At 45.5% G+C, this 20,600-nt stretch overlaps 1 protein-coding gene across 2 annotated transcripts in view; it reads right to left on the reverse strand.

Annotated features, from left to right (window-relative positions):
- The window catches only part of ABCA3 (ATP binding cassette subfamily A member 3), a 75,431-nt gene that overhangs the window by 36,178 nt on the left and 18,653 nt on the right, over positions 1-20,600 (reverse strand). For both annotated transcript variants that reach the window (XM_083584850.1, XM_083584851.1), the window contains exons 2-9: positions 16,301-16,394; positions 12,644-12,902; positions 12,139-12,266; positions 10,874-11,039; positions 6,570-6,829; positions 5,790-5,906; positions 5,515-5,635; positions 20-193 (exon numbers count right to left, since the gene is read on the reverse strand). In XM_083584850.1, coding sequence (XP_083440976.1) covers positions 20-193; positions 5,515-5,635; positions 5,790-5,906; positions 6,570-6,829; positions 10,874-11,039; positions 12,139-12,266; positions 12,644-12,902; positions 16,301-16,354 — 1,279 coding nt within the window. In that variant the 5' untranslated portion in view covers positions 16,355-16,394. The remainder of the gene's footprint in view (positions 1-19; positions 194-5,514; positions 5,636-5,789; positions 5,907-6,569; positions 6,830-10,873; positions 11,040-12,138; positions 12,267-12,643; positions 12,903-16,300; positions 16,395-20,600) is intronic.

The raw sequence follows: 20,600 nt of genomic DNA on the forward strand, positions 1-20,600 counted from the left end.
AGCATCCTAGCCAACTCACCTTTCCCTTCGAACATGCCGATCAACTGCGCTCCCATAGCCATGGCGACGTTGGAAATGAGGCACGACGAAAGCTTCTGGTTGTGTGTCATCGTGTCGTAGCGTGGGGAGATGAAGAAGTATGGAATGTAGGAGAAGAAGTAGAGGAAGCCCCCAGCAGCTGCCGCCACGTTTGCTGGGAATGCAAACGAGAGAGACAATATTGAGAGAAAATAACGGCAAGGATTCATGTGCACTAACAAATTCAATAGGAACTCTTTGTTTCGTGGAAACCCAACTCGCGACATCAAAACCAGTGTATGAAGGGAGGGGCAAAAGAGGGTCATGTGGTCCTGACACCTTTTTTCCTAAACTGAGGAGCAAAATGCAATATGAAGGGGGACCTACAAAAAACATTTGCAGCATGGAGTGCTCCTGCTCAGGACTCCAGCAAGATAATACCCTTTTCCTGGACACTCCATTGCAGTCTCCTTTTCCTTCCCTGTTTCCCCAAAACAGTCAGTCAGCATTCTGTGTACACTGAGCATGCTCATTACTCATATGTGGTTCCAACCCCCTGCGCCAGACTTATACTGTATGTCTAAATCTTTTTTTAAAAAAAGAAATATATATATGTGTCAGAGCTGCCCAAGGTCCCAGCTCACAAAGGACCAACGCTGCTTTGTTGTTAAATACAAAAGTCTTTATTGAAGTTCAGTTTCACTTCCAGAGCCGCAGTGCACAGCCCCACGTCTCAAGCTTTAGACGGCTGATGACCCTTCTGAGTCTCCTCCCCCTCTACACCAATTTAAGACCTTGCTCCACCTTTTCCGCTGCTCCTTCCTCCTCTGGGTCCGCCTGCCCGCCGGGGTCTCGCCCTTTCTAGCCTCTTCTGACGCTGATTCCCCTGAGCCTTCTCCCTCCCTCCGGCGGGCTTTAGGAGCTGGTTCCCCATCCGGGTCTCCTGCTGTCCCACGCGCCTGTACATTTGAACTTGGCGCACGCGCCCAGCCAGCAGTTTTCCTCCTAACCGTTTCACTGCTGCTGTCACTGCTTCCCCCTTCGGGTGGGCTAGCTGCAACTGACCTCCCCTCCATTCCCCCACTCTCCGATGGAGGCGTGGTCAGCCCTGACTCACTCTCCCTCCCCTCCGGAGGAGACGCTGGCCCTGACACATGTGACTCTTCCCCCCCACTACGCTCTGGTGGGGAAACTGGTCCCGATCCTCCACTGCTGCTTTGGGGTTCCCCTCTGGCTCCTTGTTTCTGGTGCGTCCCCCCTGGGACCCCCCTTGCTCTGACCATCGGCGCCCCCTTCTGGGAATCTTCTGATTCGCTGGAGAAGCTCATGGAATCTCTCGGGCCACTGTCATACTCCCCTACGCTGCCCTCGGATTCTTCCCCTTCGCTCTCCAATTCCTCTCTCCCCAGTGCTCCTGCTCCTGATTCCCTGACAATATGTATACAGTGGTACCTCGGGTTACATACGCTTCAGGTTACAGACTCCGCTAACCCAGAAATAGTATCCTGGGTTAAGAACTTTGCTTCAGGATGAGAACAGAAATCGTGCTCCAGCGGCACGGCAGCAGCGGGAGGTCCCATTAGCTAAAGTGGTGCTTCAGGTTAAGAACAGTTTCAGGTTAAGAACGGACCTCCGGAACGAATTAAGTACTTAACCCGAGGTACCACTGTATATGGCGTCTATAACACCTTTCCAGGAGTGTATCACTTCAGACTGCAGGTGGGGCAGTCTGAACATGATCTGAACACTCTGCCAAGTTAAAACACACATACACACAACTCTCTGCATTTGGAAAGCTAGCACATCAAGGAGAAGGTCAGGCTCAAACCCTTCTCCTTGACATATTCACATTCCATATGCAGGGAAACTTTTGACTGGACACATGCTTGATACACATTATATCACTGTTTATATAATAAGTAACAATGTTTTGATTTGTTAACTTTTTCATCTGTTAAAAACGAACAAAGCGCAATTAAAAATGGCATTGCTTTTGTGATTTGATGTGCAGTGTTTTCTACTAAGAAGAAAGTGTTGTTAATGCACAATGACAGGTACATTAAACTTGTAAAACTCAAATGAATTACTGTCTGCTTGGCTGGAAAGTTTCAGTATAAAAAGCATCAAAATGAAAAACTCTTGCATGGGTGGGCTGAACAAGGGTCTGCGTCTGCATTCCCACAGCGACAAACGTGTTCACTGTGCTTAGTCACATCCCGCCTCTTCCAGAGAGTGAATTACAGGCGCAACTCTGAAAACCAGGGGCAAACAAGACTTTCAAGTTTTACTGTTGCAGTGACACACTAGACCTGGCTGTTTTTCACTCTGCAATCTGTTCCTAACATAGTCACTGCTTAGGCCTCAAATTCCTGGAGTTGCTTTTGACATGTAAACATTGCAATCCATTAAACTGCCAAAGGTGGGGTGGGGTGTTGCTGCTGGCACCTTCAACAGGGACTAGCTGCATTTGCAGCTGATTCCAGTGGGATTTCCAGGTACCGGGTTCAAATCCTAATTTAGCAAGGACCAGCTGCACTCGGAAAAGGGACACCTACCAAATCGGGAGCCTCGTCAGGCCTGATTAGGCTCATGGGCTAGAAGTCCCCAGCATTGCATTAAAGTGAGGCATACTATCCCAGGGTTGGCTTAGAGCATTACAATGAAATTTGTTGTGCTGAAAATTCTGGTTTTCTTACTCCCTACATATAATTGCATCTCCTCCCCTTACAACTTGTGCTTTAAAGCTGTGATCCAATTAATACCATAAGCATGCCATGGGGGGGGGGGGCGCAGGGAGAACAAAGCTCAAAGCCCTCTGATGTTTCCACAGGCAGCTGCTTCAAATGCTGAAGAGGCAAGCCACATTGCATTTCAGATTTGAAAGTGGAAAGGTGGCTTGCCTCTTCGGAATGCAGTGGCTGAGTCAAAGAAACCTCTTGCTCTTTGGCACCTTCCTGTGCGATGATAACCAAAGTCTTGGGACTAGTCGAAAACACACCAGGGACTAGCGGTGGTTCTCAGGGCAGCACTTACGAATTCGTCTGAAAGGAAGCCATGTACAGCTCCTCTTCCTTGATATTCTCCACCCAAACACCCCACTTAATAATAATAATAATAATAGTAGTAATATATTATTAATAATAATAATAATTTGTAATAAATAATTTATTATTTATAACCCGCCCATCTGGCTGGGTTTCCCCAGCTACTCTGGGTGGCTTCCAACAAAATATTAAAATACAATAGTAATTTAAAAAAAAAAGTTAAATCTGGCATACTTTGCAATGCTCAAATCTAGCAATGCCATCATCTCAGGGACCATTCCACACCCTGTTTTTTGGCACACTGCAGGGGAAAAAAACTAATGGGAGTGGGGATGCATAAAGTTGCAAAGGAGGGAAATTCAGTATTATCAGCTACTGTGCGAAACAGAATACTGTACTGGACTAGCTAAGCCTTTGGTCTGACCTACAGGGCTCCTTTCTTATGCTTTATTTAGGGGGAGAAAGCTAAGCCTACTATTCAGCAGTACAGTAGCAAATACTATACGTGCATGGATATTATTGAGACCTCCCAGTTCTTAATTCACTTCTACTCCAATATGTGATGGTGGGGAAGCAAAAAGGAATCAAGGGACATGACAGTTAGTTTTGCAAAAAAAAAAAAACTAGGAAAAAAGTCCTGAGCTGCTCTGATGCTTGAAATAGCAACTTGATCTTCACAAACGAGCAGGGGAAGATTTTGCAGTCCCAGTGGCAACAAGCACTATCAACTACAAATCGAGCTGCCATAGGAACCATGGCTAAGTTACATGCAATGGGTAACCCAACCTACTTCCCTGCCTGGGACAATCCTGTATCTTGAGCGGGCCAAAGCAGTAGAAGAAAAAGGCATGTGTTTTTAGGTTTACAAAGAGGCAGTCCACACCCCTGGGGAATTTCCACTCAGCTGCTCGTCTGTTATCAGCTATCATGCACATCACTGATGCTCCTGCATAACCTCATAATTAACATTTCAAATCCGGAATATGATGAGACAAAGCGCTACCAACTTCCTGGCCTTATGATCACCCTGGGAAACTAGGAGGGGGAAACTGCCAGGCCAAAAGCAAAGCAAAACAAAACATGGTTTCTTGTACTTTCAACTTGGAAGCAATAAAGCTGTGGAATGCCGCACCAGGGGGCTGAATAAACAGGAGTTAACTGCCTCTGCAACTTAAGAGCACAGTCCTACCCATATCTGCTCAGAAATAAGTCGTACGGGATTCATTTCGGATTGCCTACAGATAGTGAGATTAAGCTTGTGGCCGACTCTCTGTGGATTGCAAGAGGACATCCTATCGTTGGGCTAAAAACAAACAAGGGATGTGCATGTGCTTCCGTTCCTCTCCACAACCTTGGGCCAAGAAAGGAACCATCATGTGAGCCCCAGAATTTTGAGTACCAGAACTGAACTGAACTCAAAGCCCTTCCAAGCAAAAATCCATGGCTGGCCACCCTCTGTTTCCCATCGCCTTAGCTTACTTCATCTCACTAGTATCATAGCTGTCAACTTTTCCCTTTTCTTGCGAAGAATCCTATTTGGAATAAGGGAATTTCCCTTAAAAAAAGGGAAACGTTGACAGCTATGACTAGTATAATTTGCAGGGAGAGCAGTCATTTCCTTCTTTTTTCCTTTCAAAACTACTTATTATCCTTAGACATCGCAGTATAAGAAGAAATCACAGCCAAGCTATAAAATGCAAATCAAATAGCTGAAAACCATAAAAACCAACAGGAAATGGGACCAAAAAAAACCCACAGGTGAGATTATTACACATTACAGCTGATAACAATTTGCATGCCTTTGGTGGCACAACAAATAAACTGACATTAGCCTTTCCCTGTCTTGCTAACTGGACAAGAGAGTCAACCAAGGTCAATCAAATTGTTGCCAGGATGGTGGATGTCTCCCAGTATCAGATGTTGATGTACACAAAATAAAAAGGGTGCCCAGACTGCATCGTGGTTCATAGGGTTTGATTTGCCTTTCGTGATTCTTATATTATTGGTAACCTTCTCTAACAGGGCAATAATCCAGCATCTGTCATACCATTTATCAACAGAAATTTCATTATCCACTTTCTAGTAATGTGAAATTGCGAGCTTAGCAGCCATTAACATAATATGAATGTGATCTTTATTGGGTAGGGCTTCATTAGGGAGGTCCATTTTCTTGCTGCCATTCTTGGAATATTTCCCAATCTCCTCCAGGCCCCCTTGTTTATCAGCTTCGAAGCACAAAGGGATCTGCCAACAAATCTGGATCCACTTTCTGCCTTCCACTGACCAAAAGCAAGGCCTGAAAGGCAACAAGCTTTTCAGCAAACTTGGCAACAAACTTTTCAAACATGGGCTAAGCAGCAGCCAGCAGATTCTGCCAGCCTGAGAGAAGTGGTTGTGCAAATCAGTCACTCTTTCATCCTGACGGACAAACAGCCAAGGTCACTTTGCTTACCTTTGGAGAAGAAGGTGCTGACCATGAAGCTGAAGGAGATGGATGCGATGGAGAAGACTGTCAAGAAGGTAAACACCAGAGTGGGGTCACTATTTGTGAGCACCGCTCCCTGTTTGCTCACCTGCAAAAATCAATACCCTGCGGTTAGTCCCATTATCTACTCAGAACTCAGCAGCAACTGACAGACTGAAGAAACCTTGAAAATGGAAGACACTGAGTGTGCTGCTAACCCTGATGTGCGTGTTAAGTTTCAACACCAGCTGGGAGATGCTCACCTTTACGCAGAAGAGGATGGTGACAAAGAAGTTGGAGACCAAGAGGAAGAGGAAGAACATGAGGAACCAGGCACTCCAGTGCAGCCAGTTACTGAGGCCCATCATTCGCATGTACTCCTGCGGATGCAAAAATTCAGCATTGGGTTCTTCTAACATTGACTCCTTCCCAACATTATTCATCCCTTGAATCCCATAGCCAGGAGCACTTATGAACGTTTACAGTTCTTTTCAACAGATAAGGGCAATCAGCAAACACTGGACACATTCTTCTGCCCGAGTTTGTCTTTTCTAATCTTTCAAAACCAGCCATACCCCTTCAGTTCCATGCAAAAGATTGGTCAATATAGATTGCTCTTCAGTTTTCCTGCTCGCTGTAAGATCACTTACTGTTTCCAAAACATATGCAAGCAAGAAGCGAGCAGCTACCTGCCTTTTTATGCGAAATATGACTGCTTTAAATGTATAGTGCAGATGGGACCTCAATCTCTTTCCAAAAAATGGATGGAAGCCAAGGGTGGTATCCAGCTCAGTTCTACTCAGAGTACACACACTGAAATTAACACGACTAACTCAGGTCCAGTGGGTTTACTCTGAATAGGACCTAGCTGGAACCAGCCCTATGATTCTCCAGGAGTAATAAATTCTGGGATTAGAGTCCCAAAGTCAATAGGTGTTTGGTGCAACTGCAAATTCAGTTATATACCCGGCAGATGCAGAAATCCACACAGATAAGACTTGCTGCCTAGCCTGGACTGTCAGAAGCACTTATCGCTGCATTACCTTCAGCTTCTTCTCTTTCTCATGCACCACAGCACGGACTATGTTGAGCGAGGTATAGGTGAAGCTCAGCATGAGCAGCAGGGGAAGCTGGTTCTGAATGGCCAGCACAAAGAGGTCGTTGACGTAGGGTGGGTAGGGAAAACGGCGAATGACCACCATGAACCTTTCCAGCAGACTTTCCGCAGAAGTGTTGGTGTGGGACTGCAGGATTGCCATGTCCACAGCATGCTGCACTGCCAGGAAGCCTTCTCGGTAATACCCTACGGAAGCAAGAGGAGGGGGTCAGAAAGGACATCACAGAAGTTGTCTGATACTGAGGCCACATTCACACCACAAATCACTATCATACCACTTTAAACAGTCATGGCTCTTCCCTCCAACCCCCCAACCCCCAATAATTCTGGGAACCACAACTTGTTAGGGGTGCTGAGAGTCCTTAAGAGACCCCAGGGTGGTTCTACAGCCAATCCCTCTTCACTGTGAAATCTGGGAACTGTAGTAACTCAGTGAGGGGAATAGGGGTCTCTTAACATCTCTCATCACTGCTCAGTGGTGCAGTCACCTCAGGTGGCAGGCTGGGGACAGCCGTGGGGGGCAAGTCTGGGCCCTCAGGAAGGCACTGCTTGCTGCCTCCTGCATTCCTCCTCCTCTTCCTCCCCCTGCGTGTTCCTCTCTAGCCTCCTTTCTGCCCCCCTCCAGGCCTGGATTAAAACAGCTGGAGGCCCAGGGCTAGGAGGTCTCCTGATCATGAGAAATAAAACCTCGTCCTCTTCTTTATCTGCTCAATGGAAGTAGAACGTTGCTGAATTTTCGGCATTGATTAAATTGTTTACACATTTATAACCTTTAATAATTTTACAGAAGTATGGAATTAATGAAGACATTCACAGAGAACATTCATAGGGGAATCATACCTATACTATAATATTTCGCTATATACAAAGTCAGAACAGTTTCCTTCGAGCTCTTTTTGACGCAAACTTCTCCATTATATCATTAAAATCAGGAAGTCACAGTTTATCATTTTCTAGGCAGCAGAATGCTTAGATCAGACAACCATTCTGTTTGTAACCATTAAATACAAGAACAATCTGAAAATTGATTCCACATTTGGAAAAAGTAGTCCAAATTTTCTCCTGAAATATTATTTGATATATATCTTGGTGGCTTTTCAGCATGAGCCTGTACAGGTGGGAGTGCAAAAGGTCATCTTTGGATACTCTTGCACCAACATCTCAATGCCATTGTGAATCTGTTCCTTGGTTGCTTGCAGTTTCAACAAAAATGAAAAATTGCCAGCCACACTCCTATTCACTGTTGCTCTTCTGCCTAGATTGGCTTCAAGAGCATCCATGACAGGGATAAATGAACTTACCCTAAACTTATCTGTTGGAGAAAGTTCATCTAGGACTATGGGTGCTGTCCCATCATTAGGTTCCCCCCCTACTTTCTGCCTTCTTTTGAAAGTTTTGTACTCTACATCCGGTACAGTAAACTTTGCTTGCTATTCATTCTCATCACAATTTGCCAAATAACTCCCTGAGGTATGTGCCTCCAAGTAATCTTGCTATGCTTTGATTCACTCTTCGAGTGTTGATGAGAGCATTTGACCACACTTGCTTGCTTCAGTGTGTTAGCATAGAGTTCATATGATTTTTAGAGTTTGCACAAGATAAGCCTGATGCCAATCAACAAATCCAGTAGAAGCTAAAGCTGTAGCTGAGGAAGTTTTACTAGAGAAAAGTGTGCACACCAAATTTTCCCAGGTCTCCTGCAGTGACCTCAGGCCAAGAAGGAAGGGAAGGAGGAGGCGCCATTTTCTTTTTTGCCTCAAGCAGCAAAACATGCTGGGCTGGCCCTACTCATCATCCTAAACAAATTACAGTTCCCAGAATTCTCTGGGGGAAGCCAAGGCTGTTTAGAATGGTATCATAGTGCTTGGGTCCTGCCTGATGGTTTCCCACAGGCATCTGGGAGAAGAGGGTGCTAGACTAGATAGGCCATTGGCTTGACCTAGCCAGCTCTTATTATGTTCTTACAATACAGAACTGCTCCATAAACAAATCAAAATGAATGCTCAATAAAAATGAGATATAATCTAATCCCTGCATAAACTTCGTGTAAGCAAATCAGGATGAGTGCTGAATAAACAGGATACAGGGAGGTCAGCGCCTCTCAAAAAATGACCAGGCTCCCATGCCCTGTCTAATTAACTGACTTATTTTAAATTTGGGGCTATCTCCATTCCCTTCCTCTTGCCTTTGCTTCACATGTCTTACACTACAATCCTGCAGGCAAGATAGTGCAATTATTGTTAGTAATCAACAAGGAAGGCTAAGTTATAGTAGGATGTTCGGACTCTAACAAAATATGGGAATTTATTTAAAACAAGCAACAAGGCTTCAGCCCAAACAAAGCCTGTAAATCAAGCAAATACATTTCACATGGCAAACATGTGCATAACTTCTTATGCCAGTTACTGAAGTTCAGTGTGGAATTACAGGCCTCTCCTAGCCGCTCCCACAGTTTAAGGCCTATTAGTTCCAGCACTCTCTATGATCTCTACTCACCATTATAATTACATACTCAATCGCCAACCTAGTATTTTATTACAACAACAAAGTAATGTCTCACCATTTACATCACCTCAACAGTTTATACTATTGGTGGTATATAAATAATTCTGCAAATGCATACATACATGCGGACATGAGACTTAAAAGGTCACATCCACACCAATGCATTTAAAGCACATTTAACACACATTTAAAGTGCATAGCTTCCCCCAAAGAATCCTGGGGACTGTAGTTTACTCATCCCAGAGCTGCAATTCCCAGCACCCTCAACAAACTACAGTTTCCAGGGTTTGTCTGGGGAAGCCTTGAGTGTTAAATGTGCTTTAAACGTATCATGTGAGTGTGATCAAAAGCTGCAGTGTGCTCTCTGGGATCCTTAAACTTCTTGGAAACCTAAATTCCTACAAGTTAGAATCACAGCAGAGATATTATCTGTAAGCTGCCTTGAGTCCATGCCAGGGAAAAGGGCAGGGTATAAATCAATATCACCATCATCATCATCTCTGTATTTTCTTTCCAAGCCCCCTATCCTACCACCCCCATAAATTCCCTTCTATTGTTGAAATGACATATCCATGCAGTTTGCAGCTAGACCTAAGATGTGCATATTAGCCGCCTAATGTCATCGTGTCTTTGCAGCAGAAGAATTTCACCAACCCTGTTCCAATTAGGAGATGACTAACACGGAAACATGCCAAGCCTAGGTGCCGGCAGTTCTGCCAACTCTCTGCAACTGCAGCCATTTGTTAAGCTGCTAATTAAATGCATTCCACCGCTCACTCCTCCAGCGTAAGTGAGCCAAGGAGACAATGAAAGTGGGTTCGAGAGAGAGGCAGGCGATGCACACAGCTTGTCCTTTAAATGATAAACAAGCAGGCAGCTGGAAACGAGACCTCCTGCTTCTCACAGCCTGTGCTGGCCAGCGATGCCCTAGTTTTGTGCCAGTGCCTGCCACCAGAGGCTTCGTGGAGCAGCGTGGCTGTGTGTGTGCAATGCAGAGTGGGCCTGCTTTTAAGCAGTTTCTAGTTGCTTTGGGAAAAAAACAGTCATTTATAGATTGTGTATTTACCCAAAAAGCCTTGCTTGCCATCTGATGAGGGGAGCCCTCACCCACATCTATAGCCACACAGTTCATTAAGTTAACAGCACAATTTGTTCTAGGAAGATCATACATCAGCTATGACAGCTGAATGCAAATTCCATTTTAAAAAATAGTGGGTGGGTTTTGTGTGGGAGGGGGGAGGGAGGAAAAATGGAGGAATAAACAAGGATGATATGTTTTTGGATAATATGTCTTGTTATAATTTTTAATAATTAAAAAAAAAAGTATTAGCATGCAAGGTCCTAAATGGCCTCAGATGCAAGAACCTAAAATAACAACTTCTTCAATAAAAACCGCAGAACAGAATACATACTCACACACCAAAAATCAGCCTGGTAGATCCCTTTGAGGAGGGACCATCGTTCATGTCACAGATAACTTTCTTTGCACACAAGACGTCCCAGGTTTCATACTTGTCATCTCTGGTTTAAAATGTACTAGGCGGCATGGAATATGAGAAGCCTCTGCCTGAGACTCTCCTGAGCTACTGCCAGTCAGGGGGAGGCTGTGCTAATCTATGGTGCTCAAAGAGTCTGACCTGGTCTAAGGCAGCTTCCTCTGTTCCTGTGCCCTGATGCCCATGTGGTTAACTTTCCCCATGAACTCCCAGCCCAGAGATTACTCACCTGGCGTCCCTCCATCGTGCAAGTTGGGTTCTCTGGGTCCTGGTAACTGGAACAGCGGGAAGAGGTAGCTGGTGTGCCAATCACGGTCCAGGTTAGGGTTCAGGCCTGTCTGCTCACTCCGAGGGGCATTCCTAGGGCTGTATTTGAAACGCAGGCGGTAACTCACCTGCAAGAGGAATTAAAATTTTAAAAACCCACATAACAATATAGAAAAACTGGCAAAAGCTAATCTCCCAGCAAACAAATAAAAATGATTACTCATAGCAGTAGAACCTTGGTTTCCGAATGGCTTAGTCGCTGAACAAACGGCTCCTGAACGCCGCAAACCTGGAAGTAAGTGTTCTGGTTTTCGAACGTTTTTCAGAAGCTGAACGTCTGACGCAGCTTCTATTTGAGTGCAGGAAGCTCCTGCAGCCAATCAGGAGCTGTGCCTTGGTTTTCAAGTGGTTTCGGGAGTTGAACAGACTCCCGGAATGAATTAAGTTCGACAACCAAGGTACCACTATAAATAGCCAACATCGTCTAACCTCCCTGCAACAAAGCAAAATGAATGCTCACTATAACAGGCTGTCTGGAAGCACCTGCTAATTAACTGTGCATTAATAGCTGCCACTCAAAGCAATGACAAACCTAGACAGCATCTTAAAAAGTAGAGACATCACCTTGCCAACAAAGGTCCGTATAGTAAAAGCTATGGTTTTCCCAGTAGTGATGTATGGAAGTGAGAGCTGGACCATAAAGAAGGCTGATTGCCGAAGAATTGATGCTTTTGAATTATGGTGCTGGAGGAGACTCTTGAGAGTCCCATGGACTGCAAGAAGATCAAACCTATCCATTCTTAAGGAAATCAGACCTGAGTGCTCACTGGAAGGACAGATCGTGAAGCTGAGGCTCCAATACTTTGGCCACCTCATGAGAAGAGAAGACTCCCTGGAAAAGACCCTGATGTTGGGAAAGATGGAGGGCACAAGGAGAAGGGGACGACAGAGGACAAGATGGTTGGATAGTGTTCTTGAAGCTACCAGCATGAGTTTGACCAAACTGCGGGAGGCAGTGGAAGACAGGAGTTCCTGGCATGCTCTGGTCCATGGGGTCACAAAGAGTCGGACACAACTAAACGACTAAACAACAATAATAGCTGCCACTCACTGGCCAAGTTAAATTTTCCAAGATGGCTCCCAGCCACACATGCCCACAAAAGTCCCCCACCCCTGCTTCATCAATTTGAGGAACCCTGGGTGAAACCTGCCCCCGTAACTCCTTACCTGCAGTGGCAGGGGCTCTTGACTGTGAGCTAAGAGGTGTTCGAAGACAATGCCAGCCAGAACATTGCCAGAGCGGTTGTCAAACCTGATGTAGTCTTCAAAGGCTTTCTCAGTAGGGAAGCCTCGAACTGCAAGGAAAACGAAACATACACAATGAGTGTGCGAGGTGGGGGTGGGGAACAGGAGCGGCAAGGTGTTTCATTCAAGAAGTGGTGACTGGTGTCTATGGGTTTTTGTAGGGAGGAAGGCAGAGAGTCCAACAGCTGGTGGAGCTAGATCCAGTGACAAGCAGAGCCAGCTAACTCCAGACTTTTCCCCATCCAGTGGCAACTGGTACCCATTGGGACTAGTTGAGCAGAAGGTAAGGAGCCCAACAGTAGACAGAGTCAAAGCCAAAGACTAAGAAAGAACGCCAAGGGGTGCCCCACTCCTGTGCTAAGCAGAGGCATTATTCTACAGAGGAGCAAACATTTGCACATGCAGACAACCTTGCCTAGTTCCTGACCTTTGGTATTGATTTCCAGTGCCTTCGCCACAGTCTCCACGATGCTCTTCACAGCCGTGTTGTTAGCAGGAACATAGGCCAGCTCCAAGTTGTATGGGTGCCAATGAGGGGAGACAGGAAGCTGAGACACCGGAAGGCTGTGATAGGTGGTAGCATTCGGGTGGTCAACCGCCTGTACTCTGTGACGGAGGGCAATGAGGATGGCAGCAAACAACAATGGCAGGCAGATCTCTATGATCGTGACCAAAATCTGTCGCTTCTGCAAAACAAACCAGGTATATGTGTTTAGCTTGGCATGGAATCCTTTCCCCTGGGTGGGAAACGGCTGCAAGTGTAGATCAGGTGTTGCTATCCATGCTGCACCCCAAGCAAGTTACTCTTTGCTGATGCTAGAACTTAAGAATTGACATGCTGAGCCATCAGCGAGGGTCTGTCTGCTAGCAGCCGACATGAGAACAGGCCTTCTCAGCGCTGGCTCCCTGCTTATGGAATGCTGTCCCCGGGGAGGCACATCTGACACCATTGTTGCCTATCTTTAGGTGCCAGGTCAAAATGTTTCTTTTCTGCCAGGCCTTTGTTGTTGGCATTCGTCTTTAATTATCTATTGTGCCCTTCAGTGGGTGGGACGTTTTAGGCCTCCTTTTTTATAAATTTGAATGTGTTTTTAGCTTTAAGTGTGTTTTAGTTCTATGTTGCTTTTACTGTATGTGCTATTTTGTTGTAAATCACTTTGAGTTACATTTTATTAAAAAAAAGTGACTAAGTTCATTAAATTAAAAATATTAATAACGATGACGACGACACAACTTTCTGTTTCTGCAGTAAATTATTTGCCAACTTATTGAACTATTTCTAAAAAGCAATTCCAGGGCACTGAATTTTCATCTTGGCCATTTCTCTTTCATACCTGTAATCAAGTGAGATCAAGACCGTATCCAAGGGATCACTGCTAGATCAAGTCCAAAGAGCACTGTAGCATCTTTGGGACCAATAAGCTTTTCAGCTTAATAAACTAAGATATGAGGATGACTTGCTCCTCCTCATGTAGCCATTTCGTGCCTCCTTTGAACTAGCAAACAAAGCATAGAGAGCCAGTCTCTGCTCATGCGCCTTTACAGCAACTGCAGATAGAACTTGCCAAGGCATCTAGATCTTCACCCATGGAGAAGAGCTGCCAGTCCAGTCGTAAATGCTGTAGACATGCGATCAGGAGCGACCACAGCTTTTGTAATTGCCTTGCATATGTATTACTACACTCTACATATATTACTACACTCTACACAAGACTTTGCAAGCAGATCAAGTTACAAGAAATGGGGCTCTGGGGGGTGGGGTTGGTTTGGATGAAAAAGGTGGGTGGAATGGGTGGATGTTTCGGAAAGACATTTATTCATTAAGTAAAGTACAGGCAGTTCCGCAATCTCCAAAACAAAAACAAACAAAAATGATAATGGTTAAGCAATGAATTGCCAAGGAAATTCATAAAGCATTTAAACCATTCGCCTGTTCCTCCTCCTTGCTGGGTCTATCAATGTGCAGTGTACATAGGATTTCTTGTACCTATCAGAGTGGGCTAGGAATCCCATACATTCACATAACGTGCTGGGATCAAGCGGAACTTTTCCTCTGCAGTCATAATGCAATTCTCTCACCTGTGGCTTGAATCATGATAAATCACACGGACACACTACTTGAGCCAGTTACCTAACCAATGTCAGGATGTCTGTGTATTGTGGGATTGGTGCATGAAGCATTCTCTCCCCTCCCCTTGCAGCATCCAAATGACACTGACAGCATCAAAATGCCACCCTGTAGCACCCCCCGCAATGAATCAGAATTTACCCTTTCCAAGGAAAATCCAGTAAGTTCAAGAAACTTGTTTGCCAGTAACTTGTTTGCAATAGGTGAATGACTTGTTTGAAGTATTAAACCCTTGCCTGGAGGTGCCTTCTGTGAATGGCCATTGCTTATTATATAATTGTTACTGTCGAACTTCAGTCTTAATGATCTGGATTGTTGGTACTCTAGGGTTTGGCAAATTGCCCTCCTTGACAAGAGCGCTCATAAACTAAAAGTATCTAAATGGCAGAACTCAAATGAACCTCCCCCCACCCCATATGGCATGACGTAATTTCTTATACAAAAACTGAGGCACATACTCACTCAGTAACGCTAGTATATATAAATGTCTGGCTCATTTATGACTTTATAGAACCTTTATTCTCAATGATGGAATTCACAGGTGGCGAATACATTGATTTTTACATATCTTTATTATTTGTGAAGGGAATATTTGTACGAGTTAATATTTTATTATCCCTTTGGAGATATCCCTTTGTACTTTTGCCCTTCCTGGTTTTGACACTTTATGGTTGACATTTCTCTCCCTCTCCCAAGCATATGTATTTATACTAGCAACGCAGGGAAATGCTTCATGCATTGGGTAATTTGAGCTATTCTCCGCTAATTTTGTTAAATGTGCCACAAGATTGTTGTTTACACCAGTGGCTCCCAAACTTTTCCCCCCACTTGAAAATTCCTGAGGGTCTTGACGGAACACGGAATAATTTTTCTGCCTGTTGTAGCAACTGTAATGCATTGTGCTAGATGCTGTATGGTTTTTAATTGCATTTTTACGGATGCCACTTGAATAAACCCTGTGGTTTGGGGAGCCTTGGTTTATGCTACCTTTGTTTCATATGCAGTGTACAATCATCGGGGGGAAGTCACAGCTCTGGAGTAGAGCACATGCTTTGATGCAGAAGGCTCCATATCCCATCCTGAGCATCTCCGCTGAAAAGGATTTCAAGCCACAGAGCTTGGGAAGGTTGCACACAACCCTTCAGAAGCTTTGCCAGTCCCCTGGTCAAGGGGGATTGATGGTCAAGATGGACTTGGTATAAAACCAGCCTTCTATGCAAACTGACCTCTGATACAGTGCAGATGAGGCAGATGAGTTGTGCAACCAACACACGGATACGCAATTGTAGGCCACCACCTTATGACCTAGTGGGCTCTTTGATTCGCAATGGAAGATCCATTTACACCTGACAGGTGCAATAAGAGAGAGACTAAAGGTGATTAACCTTGGCATGGGATAATAGGATCAGTCCATGGCCAAAATCTCAATTAAGCATCTTTCAATCCAGCCCACAGGGACGTATCAACGTTTAATACGAAGCAAAACAAACACGCCTTAGTTAGATATGTTTGCATTGCCCAAGTCTTGTACGAGCTACACAGGGAGAAACACTTTCCTTCCTAGCTGTTCACATTGGTTATTTGCTTTGCTTTGCTCTTGAAATAATGCCTTGTTGAAATTTTATTATTTCATTTTATTGTTAGTTCAAAATGGCGAACAATTCCCTAAGTGGTTTAACAGTCAATCCCTCTTTCCAATGTACTCTGGAAACTGTAACTCTATGAGGGGAATAGGGGTCTCCTAATAACTCTCAGCAGCCTTAACAAACTACACTTCCCAGGAAGCAACGACTACTTAAAGTGGTATGTCACAGCTTTAAATATATGTACTGTATAGTGCAGATGGGGCCTTAAAGCGAGGTACATTGGCAGCAAGAATGCAGAGGTCTGACCTCCACATCTCTGTTCTCCATTTCCACCCTCTTGCCCATGTTGTATGACTCTCTGTAATCTTACCTGCAAGATGTAATTCTTCCAGAGAAGAAGCCCAAACTGCCGTAGCAGAACCATCTTTCACTTCGGAAGGGAGGAGCCACAAGATTCCAGGACTCTGAGGAAGAAAATGATTTGAGCTTTCAGTTAATCAAGCAAAGCAAATTCACAACCAGACAGTCATCTTATAGAGAGACCTGCTCCAAGAAGTGTTCTGCTGTCTCCTGTGATGGAAGAACTGGGCAAAATTACAAAACAAAGAGTTGCATGTCTCAAGAAGAGCCTAGGATTAGAGCTGGAAAATACTCTAGATACTACACTTGATCTTAGCCAAAAGAGCTGGAAAATATTCTAGAAGTCATTTAGCTCAAACTGTCATCACCTTGGCTACTGGAAGATTCAGGAGAGATAAAAGGAAGTACCTCTCTTCACATATAGTGCGCAATAAACCTATGGAACTCACACCCACCGGACGAGGCGATGGCCAGCAATTCAGATGGCTTTAAAGGAGGACTGGACAAATTTGTGGAGAGTAAGGCTATGAATGGCTACTAGCCAGGATGACTATGTTCTACCTCCATTGTCAGAGGTCGTATGAGAGAATAGCCCCTGCTAACTCCAGCATGAAAGCCCTGAACAATAGACTTGGGTGTAGATTCATAGGAATCCCGGCAGCAAAACTGATGCAACAAAATAGCCTGCTTTAATAGGACGTAAGGCAAGGCAAGTCTGAACTCGCCCTGCATTCAGGAGCTGGCTGGAATCAAATATCAGTAAATTCCCTTTTGGAGATAGATGTTTCCTAATTCAGACAAGGACTGAGAGAGAAGATGAGAAACAGAACCTGCAACAAAATGCTGCAGTTTAGATCACACACATCATATGGGGACTTCCGGCGAGGAAAAACAGCGGGCACCACAGCAGCGAGTAGCTCCTGAAGCCAGCCAGAGCCAACTGCGCTACCAGGCTGGTTCTGGACTGCTGAGGCTGCTGCTGTCACGTTTCCCAGGGATAGATCTGCAAATCTGGGGACTGTCCCCGGAAACCGGGGCCGTCTGGTAACCCTATACCAAACATGCTGTGACTTCATTGGGTTGGGCTGTTCTTTGCTGGGAGTGTGTGAGAGAGAGACACCTACCCCTTCAGGGTTTTTTCCCCCTGAAGGATTTTTGTGCTTCTGTAAACCTCTGGCATGGGACACAGGTGGCGTATGGGATGCAGGTGGCACTGTGGGTTAAACCACAGAGCCTAGGACTTGCCGATCAGAAGGTCGGCGGTTCGAATCCCCGTGACAGGGTGAGCTCCCGTTGCTCAGTCCCAGGTCCTGCCAACCTAGCAGTAGGAAAGCACGTCAAAGTGCAAGTAGATAAATAGGTACTGCTCCAGCAGGAAGGTAAATGGTGTTTCTGTGTGCTGCTCTGTTTGCCAGAAGCGGCTTAGTCATGATGGCCACATGACCCGGAAGCTGTATGCCGGCTCCCTCGGCCAATAAAGCGAGATGAGCACCGCAACCCCAGAGTCGTCCGCGACTGGACCTAATGGTCAGGGGTCCCTTTACCCTTTACTAAACCTCTGGCATTTTGCTGAACATCTTCCTTCTGTCTGGGTGGTGTCATTTTGGCTACATTAGGATCAGCGCCAGCAGAATGAGCTTGTTACGAGTTACGTACGATATTTAATCTCTGGAATTTAAAACATGACACCAGTCCTCCATGACAAGGACTGCTTCTCTTCCAGAAAGCGAAGCAGAGAAGAACTCTTCGGTCACATTCGCACTATGCATTTAAATCACTATGATATCCCTTTGATGGCCATGGCTTCCTACAAAGAACTCTGGGACATGCCGTTTGTTAAGAGGGGTGGGGCTAAGTTGTTAGGAGACCCCTATTCTCCATCAGAGAGCTACAGTTCCCAGAGTTCCCTGGGACGAAGGACTGAGCATTAAACCACTATATTAGGGAACACTGTTTTCCAAAATATATGTATTTAGCTTCTCCTACTGAAGGGGTTCTTCCCTAGATTGCAGATTTGGGGTTGGAAGGTACTGGTGAAAGCACTCTTGGGTCTCAAGCTATTTGGGGCTTTGTAGGCTATTACTAACACCTTGAATTGGACCTAGTAGCTCAGAAGCAGTTGGAGCAGTGGTACAATGACAGGCAGTGCTATGATCTCCATTTGCTGCATAGTGCAGTAACTTGGGAATTGTATTCTGCAGTATCTCCAACTTCTAGAATATCATCCAGGGAAGTCCCATGAAGAGTGCATTACAGTACCTGAGAAATTATTAGAGCATGAATCTCTGAGGCTAAATGCTCTCAGTCCAAGAAAGGCTGCAGCTGGTGAACCAGGCAGAACAGGGAAATGTAGGGAAATTCGTAAGTCTGAGAACTTCTGATCTGGGATGCTGTCTAAAAGGGTGCACCCTAAAGGTCAAGGGGAAGAGGGGAAGGGGGAGGGAGACATTCAGTCTTGTCATTCTAGATGCTACATTGATCAGGATCAAAGCACACCATACATTCATCCCACCACAGAATACATTTGTACCATTTTTGATTTTGCATGTTTCTGTGTCTTCTATATTTATGCAAAGTATATTTATGCAAAAGGGAAATAAAGTGGAATTTGATTACCATGGGCTTTGATTTAAGCACAGGCTCCTTTTTTTGTAGTGTGCAGGCAAAATGAAAAACACTTTGTAGAACCAATAATGAGGCTTATAAACTCCGATGGCCTGAGAGACAGACGGCACAAAGCTCCGCAAAATGCATCTTTGCACAACTAGACTCCATGTCCGGAGGCAATAACAAACAGCCATCAGAGGTAAAGGTCAGCAACAGTTTCAAAAATAAATAACAAGAGACACAACAGATGAAAACATCTCGCTCCCTAAAAAGGTACCTGAAGCAAGGAAATCTCTTGTGGGCCCCAAAGCCACATCACAGAGTGTGTAGGAACTATATGTTGTAGACCACTGTGATATATTTTTATGATACAGTGGTATATAGAATTTTTTTACAAATTACATACTGGCATTGGCCCATGTGTTGCTACATCCTTAGCTGGCCTACTAGTGGCCAGCTCATCTAACACCAGCATCACAGGGGGGAAGGGCTGCAGCTTAGTGACAGAGCCTCCGTCTTGCATGCACAAGGTCCCAGGTTCAATCCCCAGCATCTCCAGGTAGGATTGGGAGAATGTCTCCTGCCTGAACCCCAGTAGAGATGCTGCCAGTCAGTGCACACAACACTGAGTTGATGGACCAATTGTCTGACTCAGTATAAGGCAGCTTCCTATGATCCTATGCACTACAATAACCCAAGTATTATTTTGAATTCTTAATTATCTGTTGTAAGAAGAAAAGAAACCTCCTACACCTTTCCATAACAACAGAAACCGCCCTCTTGTCTTTCAAGTCAGCTTAGGGCAGCTTACTGAAGAGGAAAGAAACACAACAGGCTATGAACCTCCTTCTGAGTGAGAGGAGACAGCCCAGGGCTTGGGCAGAATAGGCTCCAAACAACACCTCTGTCTTCACCTGTGTCGTGTCCTGCAGATCAGAAAATGCTCTTTGCAACACCTGGAACATTATACAGTGGTACCTCAGGTTACAGATGCTTCAGGTTACAGACACTTCAGGTTACAGACTCTGCTATCCCAGAAAAAGTTAAGAACTTTGCTTCAGAATGAGAACAGAAATCGCGCGGCGGCAGTGGGAGGCCCCATTAGCTAAAGTGGTACCTCAGGTTAAGAACAGTTTCAGGTTAAGAACGGACCTCCGGAACGAATTAAGTTCTTAACCTGAGGTACCACTGTAAAATGCTTTGCGGCAGGAAGTTCTCAGGTGGTCTCCAGTGGTGTAGGAAGGGGGGTGCGGTGGGTGCGAGCTGCCCCGGGTGTCATCCCTGAAGGGGGTGACAAAATGGCTATGGGCTATGTGACACAGTGACTTGGGCACCTGCAGGCTCCATGCTGCCCAAAATGGCAGCGTGGGGCTTGCATTAGCCCGCCGCCTCTCCCTCAGCCACCCTACAGCTGGGGGGGGGGCGGTGATGAAGCTTGATGCAGCGCGCCCTGCCCCAGTGCACCCTGCTCAATGGGTGGCTTGTCCCGCCCCTGGGCGGAGGGCGCACGCGACGCTCCGGGTGCCTGAGCGGCTAGCTATGCCGCTGGTGCGGCTAGCTATGCCGCTGGTGCTGGTTGCACCGATTTAGCAACACACTCAGGACTCGTGGTCTGTGACAGGTCCCTTGGTGACAGGAACATAGGAAGTTGAATTGGCCCACCTCCAGTATTGTCTGTTCTAGAAGCAGCCATTACCTCCTAC

Source organism: Podarcis filfolensis (genome assembly GCF_964270895.1).
Source record: "Podarcis filfolensis genome assembly, chromosome: 14".
In the NCBI taxonomy this organism is placed as follows: domain Eukaryota; kingdom Metazoa; phylum Chordata; class Lepidosauria; order Squamata; family Lacertidae; genus Podarcis; species Podarcis filfolensis.